This window comes from Trichomycterus rosablanca, chromosome 20 (genome assembly GCF_030014385.1).
Source record: "Trichomycterus rosablanca isolate fTriRos1 chromosome 20, fTriRos1.hap1, whole genome shotgun sequence".
Classification (NCBI taxonomy): Eukaryota; Metazoa; Chordata; class Actinopteri; order Siluriformes; family Trichomycteridae; genus Trichomycterus; species Trichomycterus rosablanca.
Genome location: NC_086007.1, coordinates 19,744,869 through 19,754,588, shown reverse-complemented (window position 1 = coordinate 19,754,588; position 9,720 = coordinate 19,744,869). Strand labels below are relative to the sequence as shown.

The 9,720-nt window shown below is 42.6% G+C and overlaps 1 protein-coding gene across 1 annotated transcript; it reads left to right on the top strand.

Moving 5' to 3' along the window:
• Window positions 1–305: 305 nt before the first annotated feature.
• LOC134334245 (zinc finger protein 883-like) lies at window positions 306–9,156 on the top strand. Its single transcript, XM_063016483.1, has 5 exons — window positions 306–486; window positions 1,688–1,862; window positions 4,559–4,656; window positions 4,755–4,851; window positions 7,721–9,156. Exons 1-5 carry the CDS (start codon window positions 316–318, stop codon window positions 9,154–9,156), a joined length of 1,977 nt encoding a protein of 658 aa, XP_062872553.1. The 5' UTR covers window positions 306–315.
• The last annotated feature ends 564 nt before the right edge of the window (window positions 9,157–9,720 follow it).

Here is a 9,720-nt window from a genome sequence, read left to right as displayed (position 1 = left end):
AATAATATTTTGACTTTAATCTCGAAATCGAAACTTATACGACTTTATTCTCAAAATCAAAACTTAAAAAAATATTTTTCTTTAAAGAGGCTCTAATACGCCGTCGTACTTCTGGTACTTTTAGGTACTCTCTTATTTTGAAGTGCATGAGGCTGTTAGCAGGCACACGTGACTGTTGGAAGTCTTTGGTGACTAGATGCGTCACTCGGGATTGTTAGCAGAATTACCTCATGCTAATGGGGTTTATTAAGTTTTAATAGTTTTAATTATGTAATTACGCCTAATTAACATTTTTATAGAGTTTTCTTCTTCGAAATGTCGCAGTATGAAGTGTTTGAGAGAGAAACGGAGCGGATAATGGCGCTGTTGACAAACACAGCCCGGACTGAACTCTACAGAGTGTTTGGTTATCAGGCTGCAGTAGCAGTACACAGTAATGATGAGAGTAATAATAATAATACTGGTTCTGATTCACAGCTCCGACTGGTAAGTTTAGCTAAAATGGATTTAAAAGAACAAACCAGCAGAATGGTATAAATTGATGTACTGGTTGTCATTAGTGAACGTTAAATGAAGAGCTGAGTTTAGCATCTCCATACTAGAACTGATGTAGGGTCACGTGACCGCAGTATGATACGCCTTCTTAAAGTTGTTTGACAATACACTCGCTGTCTATTTTATCAGCTCCACTTACCATATAAGAGGACTTTGTAGTTCTACAATTACTGACTGTAGTCCATCTGTTTCTCTACATACTTTTTTACCCTGTTCTTCAGTGGTCAGGACCACTACTGTATTGTGCTGGTATGAGTGAATCAGACACAGCAACGCTCCTGGAGTTGTTAAATACTGTGTCCACTCACTGTCCACTCTATTAGACACTCCTACCTAGTTGGTCCATCTTGTAGATGTAAAGTCAGAGACGATCGCTCATCTATTGGTGCTGTTTCAGTTGGTCATCTTCTAGACCATCAGTGGTCACAGGACGCTGCCCACGGGGTGCTGTTGTTGGCTGGATATTTTTGGTTGGTGGACTATTCTCAGTCCAGCAGTGACAGTGAGGTGTTTAAAAACTCCAGCAGCGCTGCTGTGTCTGATCCACTCATACCAGCACAACACACACTAACACACCACCACCATGTCCGTGTCACTGCAGTGCTGAGAATGATCCACCACCTAAATAGTACCTGATTTGTGGTGGTCCTGTGGGGGTCCTGACCATTGAAGAACAGCATGAAAGTGGGCTAACAAAGCATGCAGGGAAAGAGATGGACTACAGTCAGTAATTGTAAAACTACAAAGTGCTTCTGTATGGTATGTGGAGCTGATCACATGGACAGTGTGTGTAGAAACAAGGAGGTACCCTTAAACCTAACGTTTCCCTTAAACTCAACGTGTGTGCGACTTCTGCTTTGCTCAGCGCTCGGTTTGAGCGGTAAAACGTCCAATCTGCATTTGTGTGAAAAAGAAGTTTTATGTTACCCATGTCCAGAAGCGGCATCGACTTCATTGGGCTCAGAGGCATCTAGGATGGACCATCACTGTCAGATGCTGCATTAACAAATGCTACCTGAAATTGTATTACTTCTTTGGAAATGGGGTTTGTAAACTGTACCTAGAATGATGCATTGCTTTCTCTTGAACTGACAACACTCATAAAATATGTAACCTTTCACCTTATTTGCAGGCGGAACTTACCTCAATCATGGAATCGTTGGCGAAGGAGGCAGCTCGACGAATATGCCAGCTGTTCAAGGTTTGCTATGAGGTAAAACAGTGTAATCCAGTGAACTTGGACACTACAACACCAGATTTAAAGGACACAGCTGTACAACCCATGGATGCTCAGACAGCCATACCTGGTAGGACTTTACTCATATAGAGTAGGTACTTAACACCATAGCTTTGGCTATTACATCTGATACCAAGTGATTTAGTGTTTCAGCTTATATTTTGTCCCATTCTTCCTGCAAACGCGTCTTAAGATGTGCAACAGTACGGGGTCGTCGTTGTCGCATTTTCTTTTAAAAATTCTCCACACATTCTTTATTGGGGACAGATCAGGACTGCAGGCAGGTCAATCCAGTACCCGTACCCTCTTCTTCCACAGCCATGCTCTTGTAATGTGTGCAGCATGTGGTTTGGTTTTGCATCGTCTTTTTAAAAATGCATGGACGTCCCTGGAAAAGATGACGTCTTAAAGGCAGCACATGTTGCTCTAAGAGTTCAATGTACTTTTCTACATTAATGCTGCCATCACAGAAGTGTAAATGACCTTTGCCAAGGGCACTGACACAGCCCCATACCATGACAGACCCTGGCTTTTGGACTTGTTCCTGATAACAGTCTGGATGGTCCTTTTCGTTTTTGGTCAGGAGCACTTGGTGTCCATTTTTTCCAAAAAAAGACCTGGAATGCTGATTCATCTGACCACAGTACACGTCTCCACTGTGTGATGGTCCATCCTAGATGCCTCAGAGCCCAGAGAAGTCGACTTTTTTTGCACAGTAAAGTTTTAAGTCCTGATTCCTTGAAGCATTTAATGATATTGTGCACTGTAGAGGGAGAAATATGCAAATCCTTTCCAATCTTTCTTTGAGGTTCATTGTTTTTAAACATTTCAATCATTTTCTCACACATTTGTTGACAAACTGGAGATCCTCTGATCATCTTTGCTCATCACACTCAGTCTTTCCTGGATGCTGCTTTTGTACCAAACCATGATTACAATCACCTGTTTGGAATCACATCATTATTTAGTTTTTCACCTCATTACTAGTCCTCAATTGCCCCACGTTCCAACTTTTTTTGGAATGTGTTGCAGACCTAAAATGCAGAAATGGATGTTTATTAATAAATGAAATGAAGCTGAGCAGACAAAACATGAAATATCTCGGGTTTATCCTGTCTGCAATCAAATAAAAGTTCAAGTAAATGTTCGGAACACTTTTTCTGGTTTGGGCTTGTAATTTAGTACTGTTTGTTAAAATATTTCTGCTGCTTTTGTGTACTTTGTGTTCTTGTCTATAACAAGGTTATTTCACAGTGCTGGAAAGTTTCTATTTAAGTGATGTTTAGTTTTTTTAGAATTACGTCTTGATGTTTCCTGTGTAATTACACTCAGTTATCAATTCAATTGATACATGGTTACATGAGTAATGAAAAGTATAAAGTAATAATGAAGTATAAATTGTCCAGTTAGGTTGGGATAAAAATTTGAACTTTTTGTTAGTACATTTTGTCAATTGTAAATAAAGGTGTGCTCTACACTAGACACCAGATGGCAGCAGTTATCTCACCTACTCTAAATATATACAAAACAGTTACAGATGCAAAAATAAAATAGAATAAAATAATAATAAAAACAGTGCAAATAATAACAGTTGTGTGTGTGTGAGTGTGAGTGTGTGTGAGACATGGTCACTCACTGTCCCTCACCTGGTGGCAGGTGTGTGTGTAGAGTGCTGCTAGTTCGCAGCTCTCTCTGTGCTCCCCCAGAAGGTGGGGCAGTTTGTCTGGGTCTGGGAGGGAGTCGAAGTTGGGGATGATGATGATGTTAAATTTGGGGAAGAACTGGGCCCAGATGTGGTGGTATTTGGTGCATTGGGTGAGGAAGTGCAGCCCAGTCTCTACTGCACTGAGACGGGGCAGCCAGGACCGGGTGCGTCGCCCCGTCTTCACGGCCAGGTCGTGTGCGCTCAGTCTGTAGTCCATAGTCCGTCATGGTGTTTATTGAATTTAGGGTAGGATACTGTGCACAGATAATTTGCTGCACTGTAGTGTCTGTTTAGTGCCAAATAACTGCATTTTACTATGAACTTTAGTCAATTCAGATATTGGGAAACTGCAGTGTTATTTGTTATTTGGCCCTATTTGACACTACAGTGCAGCAGATTATCTAAGCGCAGTATCCGATCCTAAATTACGAAACACCTTGACGAAGTACAAAGTAACCCACAGTTACTTTCTCAATGATGCACTTATGCTAGACTAAAGCAGTGAACCCCCCTATCCCCACCCCCAACCAATACCTTCTATTAAAAAGTGAGTACCTGCAACCTGAACTGTTTTAATACCATTCAACTCAATGGCTTAGTTAGAAGTGTACAAATATTTCATTTTGTTAATCATTGTTAATCAAGAGGCTAATTTTATTCAGAGCACTGACATTTTACTGTATCTAACACTGTTAGTTTAACTAACTCTAGTACTTCCGAGCTACCACAGTTCCACACAAACAATAAAATCTATACCTCAAGTGACAATTTAATCTGGTTTAAATAACTAAAGATTTTGTGACTATAGAATCTTATTGTTCCTGAATAGATACTAAAGTCATTTTTTAAATATACATCAAATTGTAGGATAACAAGTCTTGAGAATAATAATTTTAAATATAATAAAAAAGTATACAGTGAAAAAATCAAGTACATTAAAATCACATTAAAAGGACTACTTTTACTTTATTGTTTTCTCACTCTGAGTAACACAACAGCAATTAATCCAATTTCCAACTCATTTTATTTATAGTAACAGAATCTTATTGTCTGTATTTTAGAAGGAACTGTGTGTCTCTTAGTGAGTGGGCAGAATGAGTCACTGGTTCCTTTACCAGCAACAACACCTCCACAGGACAATATAATCCCACAGGATCAGGTCTGTTTAAACTTGGGTTTTATTTCAATAGTCTGAAACTGCTTTATTAAAACTCTAATAAGATTATTTTATTTGTTCATATTTCTTTTCTTGTTTAGTGCCCTGGCCATAAGAAAGACGACTCTACAGCCGTTAGTGCTCCTGTCAAGGTGGATGATGGCCGAAATCAAATCCAAGTCCTTCTAATAAAAGAAAGTATGAGTGCTTTTATTTTTGAGTATTATAACACACATTCTGTTATTTGTATTTTTTTAATAATATGACCATCACCTCCACTTTACGTTATTTAAGTTACTACAGGCATTGACGGTATGGAATGCATTGGTATAAAAGTGGTTATTCCGCTAGCACACCAGCACCGAGATTCTGAACTCCTCTCTCGGTTCGAAACTTGGCATCACCATCTAGCGGATGTACTTGGCAGTGCCTGCAGCAGATACTAATTGGCCACCGTATCTGCAGGGTGGGGGCCAGACTATGTGTGGGTGGGTGGTTCTTCATACGCTGTGTAAGGACCCTGATTGGCGGAAGAGACGCCCGTGCAGAATGCAAGGGCAAGAAGAGGAGGGATGTGCACGTGTCGGAAGAGGCGTGTGCAACGACGTGCTCTTCTCAGATGCAATCAGGTATCCCTGAGCAGCGGAAGACAAATTGAGTGAGCTAAATCGGGAGGCAAATGGGGAGTGAAAATGCAATAACATGGCATAATAAAATAAAAAAGGAAGCACAACCATGTCGATCAGCTGCATGTGTGCTCTACAGTAGCGACTAGATCGCAGCACTACCTTCTTTAAAAGTTTTAACTTCGTGCTCCGGTGGTGCACCCGTAAAACACGCTAGCACACCAGAGCTGGGATTTTGAACACATCGTTTCGAATCTCAGCTCTGCCACCTCACACAGGGTGGGAAGCCGGACCAGGGACTCCTCATAACTGATGCAGCTACGACCTCTGCCGGCTGAATGATGGTGCCTGCACAGAATCAAGGAATAATGCGTTGACCAGAGTGTGGCTCTCCGTACACAAAGCTTTTCCACAGAGCTAGATTTTGCTTTACATTCAGTCTTAATGAGTTACATGAAACAGCAAATAAACAAAGATGATGAGTGATGTAATATTTTAGTGTAGCAGGATATTTTGTTTATGCTGACATTTCCCAATTATCCAACCCTACATATAATATTACTGATCGTAAAACGTATTTACATTGATTAATATGATTGGAAATCATTGGAAACTCTGTGGGGTGGTGTCTTATATCCATTGCACAGAAAGGGCAATGAATATAAGAAGATTTCCAAGACCTTGAACGCTCCTAGAGACACCATTGTTACTGCAAAGGACTCACAGGATGACCTGATATAGGCTGGGACAGATGTGTCAGTGGCATTAATAGGAAGATCACTTAACAACCAAGGATTTCCTGGACATACTCCGTGATGTAAGAAGCACAGGAAGGGCAAACTTGAATTTGGATAGGCCTGAAGAGTTCTGGGACACAGTTCTGTGGATTGACAAATTAAAACTGGAACTGTTTGGCCCTTTTGATCAGTGGTCTGGAAGAAGAAAGGTGAGGCCTATGATCAGAGGAGGACTATCCTCACGGTCAAGCATGAAGGTTGGTCAGTGATGATGGAGGTGTTTTTCTGCTTAACTGTGTGACCGGCATCATAGATTCACCAAGGAATACCAAGGCATATCAAGAAGAAATGTTATCCCCTTTCAAAGCATTTATATGAGATAAATAGGCAAAGATTTAAGACACAAGAGGGATGCTTATCATGTATACTGAAAACGCTTATTAGAGGTTATTAAGGCAAAGGGACTGAGGCTGGGGGTTGAATAATAGTGCACATTGACATTTCTAGAAAGCTAGATACACTATATTGCCAAAAGTATTCACTCACCCATCCAAATCATCCGTGGCCACAGGTGTATAAAACCAAGCACCTAGGCATCCAGACTGCTTCTACAAACATTAGTGAAAGAATGAGTCGCTCTCAGGAGCTCAGTGAATTCCAGTGTGGTACCGTGATAGGATGCCACCTGTGCCACAATGTGGAAGCGATTGGGAACGACAGCAACGAAGTTGTAGGCCACGTAAAATGACAGAGCGGGAGACGCATAGTGCGCAGAGGTCGCCAACTTTCTGCAGAGTCAATCGCTACAGACCTCCAAACTTCATGTGGCCTTCAGATTAGCTCAAAAACAGCGTGTAGAGAGCTTCATGGGATGGGTTTCCATGGCCGAGCAGCTGCATCCAAGCCTTACATCACCAAGCGCAATGCAAAGCGTCGGATGCAGTGGTGTAAAGCACGCCGCTACTGGACTCTAGAGCAGTGGAGACGTGTTCTCTGGGGTGACGAATCACGCTTCTCCGAGTCTGGGTTTGGCGGTTGCCAGGAGAACGGTACTTGTCTGACTGCATTGTGCCAAGTGTAAAGTTTGGTGGAGGGGCATTATGGTGTGGGGTTGTTTTTCAGGAGTTTTTCAGGAGTTGGGCCCCTTAGTTCCAGTGAAAGGAACTTGAACGCTTAATGCTTCAGCGTACCAAGAGATTTCGGACAATTTCATGCTCCCAACTTTGTGGGAACAGTTTGGGGATGGCCCCTTCCTGTTCCAACATGACTGCGCACCAGTGCACAAAGCAAGGTCCATAAAGACGGATGAGCGAGTTTGGTGTGGAAGAACTTGACTGGCCTTAACCCGACACCTTTGGGATGAATCAGAGCGGAGACTGTAAGCCAGGCCTTCTCGTCCAACATCAGTGTCTGAGCTCACAAATGTGCTTCCATAAACACAGAAGAGTTGAAGCTGTTATAGCTGCAAAGGGTGGGCCGACATCATATTAAACCCTATGGATTAAGAATGTGATGTCACTCAAGTTCATATGCATGTGAAGGCAGACACATCACCATAATACCTAATAAAAGGTGATGGGGTTGAATATTTTTGATTGTAACTGTAAACCATTATATTTAAGGAGCTGCAGGGCGTACTGCTGATTTTCTATTTAAGATTACACTATAATTACACACAATTGTTTATGTTTGCTTTAAATCCAGGCACGGATGAAGATGAGGATACAATAATAACACCAGATGCGCAAACCAGCGTTCAACCAGAAGATCCAAAGGAAATAATGTCATACAAATGTGATGTGTGTAACAAGACATTTTCAAAGCTGTATTACCTGAAGCGGCACAAGGAAATCCACACCAAAATATACAATCACACCTGCAGCAAGTGTGGGAAGAAATACAGATTCCTGAAAGCACTAAACAAGCACCTCTTGTCTCATGGCGTGAAGAAGAACTCGACACATCCCTGCTCGACGTGCGGCAAAAGCTTCGTGGATCTAGCAAAGCACAAACTCACTCACTTAAGTGTAAAACCGTATCTTTGCGGCGTGTGTGGGAAAGAATTCACTCTGGAGTCTGTTCTCCTGGCACACCAGAGACTTCACACGGGGGAAAGGCCGTACCAGTGTGAAATGTGTGGCAGACGCTTCGCACAATCGAGCACCCTTCACGTTCACAAGAGGATCCATTCTGAGGAGAAGCCGTGGACGTGCAGCTTGTGCGATAAGACCTTTAGGAGACAGACTGGTTTGAAAAACCACCAGCTGGTTCACACGGGGGAGAAGCCGCACACCTGTGAAACATGCGGGCAGAAGTTTGGGCTCAGGGCGAATCTGAGAAGACACACGCTCAGTCACTTGGGCATGAAGCCGTACGTGTGCAAGATCTGTGGTAAAAGCTACAGCCAGATGACCATGCTAAAGCAGCACATGCCGGTCCACGGGGGGGCAAAATCCTTCATGTGTGAGATGTGCGGTAAGACCTTTGTGTATAATTACGCCCTAAGAAAGCACATGCAGACACACGTGGGGGTTAGAAAAGAACGACACGAGAAGCACGCTCATCGCTGTGATGTATGTGGAAAGTGCTACAGCTCTAGTTACACTTTCAAAATGCACCAGCGTATTCACTCCGAGAACAATCCTTTCACCTGTAAGATCTGTGGGAAGATCTTTAACAGTATGGGCAGCTTGTACACACACGAGCAGCGCCACACAAGAGTAAACGTTTACCAGTGTGAGCTCTGCAAAAAGACCTTCCTGAACAAGTCCTATCTCAAAGTCCACGAGTCCTTGCACACCAAACAAAAGATCCACAAATGTGACCTGTGTGGGAAAGGATTCAGTCTTCCTAACGGACTTAAGGTGCACATGCTCATTCACACGGGTGAAAAACCGCACAAGTGTGAACTGTGTGGCATGTCCTTTCGCAACGTTGGCAATCTGCGAAGGCACAAGCGTGTTCACACTGGTGAGAAGCCGTATAGCTGTGAGGTCTGTGGAAAAAGCTTCAGCCAGCCTAACAATGTCAAGGCTCACATGCAGATCCACACCGGAATAAAGCCGTACACGTGTGAGAAATGTGGGAAACAGTACGCTTATGTTAGGAATTATAATGATCACAAATGTGTGCCTCTTTAAAAGAGACAGTTTCTTTCTCAGAATGGCATGACCAACACAAACGAAAATTTTATACTTATAACTTACACTGATCAACCATAACATTAAAACTACCTCCTTGTTTCTACACTCACTGTCCATTTTTTCAGCTCCACTTACCATATAGAAGCACTTTGTAGTTCTACAATTACTAACTGTAGTCTATCTGTTTCTCTGCATGCTTTTTTATCCCGCTTTCACCCTGTTCTTCAATTGTCATGACCCTCACAGGACCAGCACAGAGCAGGTATCATTTGGGTGGTGGATCATTCTCAGCACTGCAGTGACACTGACATGGTGGTGGTGTGATAGTGTGTGTTGTGCTGGTATGAGTGGATCAGACACAGCAGCGCTGCTGGAGTTTTTAAATACCGTGTCCACTCACTGTCCACTCTATTAGACACTCCTACCTAGTTGGTCCACCTTGTAGATGTAAAGTCAGAGACGATCGCTCATCTATTGCTGCTGTTTGAGTTGGTCATCTTCAAGACCTTTATCAGTGGTCACAGGACGCTGCCCATGGGGTGCTGTTGGCTGGATATTTTT

Excerpts from the sequence above, each read along its gene's own strand:
- LOC134334245 (XM_063016483.1), top strand. The coding sequence starts at position 316 with ATGTCGCAGTATGAAGTGTTTGAGAGAGAAACGGAGCGGATAATGGCG. Across the intron at positions 4,657-4,754 it reads ATATAATCCCACAGGATCAG|TGCCCTGGCCATAAGAAAGA; the intron begins GTCTGTTTAAAC and ends TTTCTTGTTTAG. Across the intron at positions 4,852-7,720 it reads AGTCCTTCTAATAAAAGAAA|GCACGGATGAAGATGAGGAT; the intron begins GTATGAGTGCTT and ends CTTTAAATCCAG.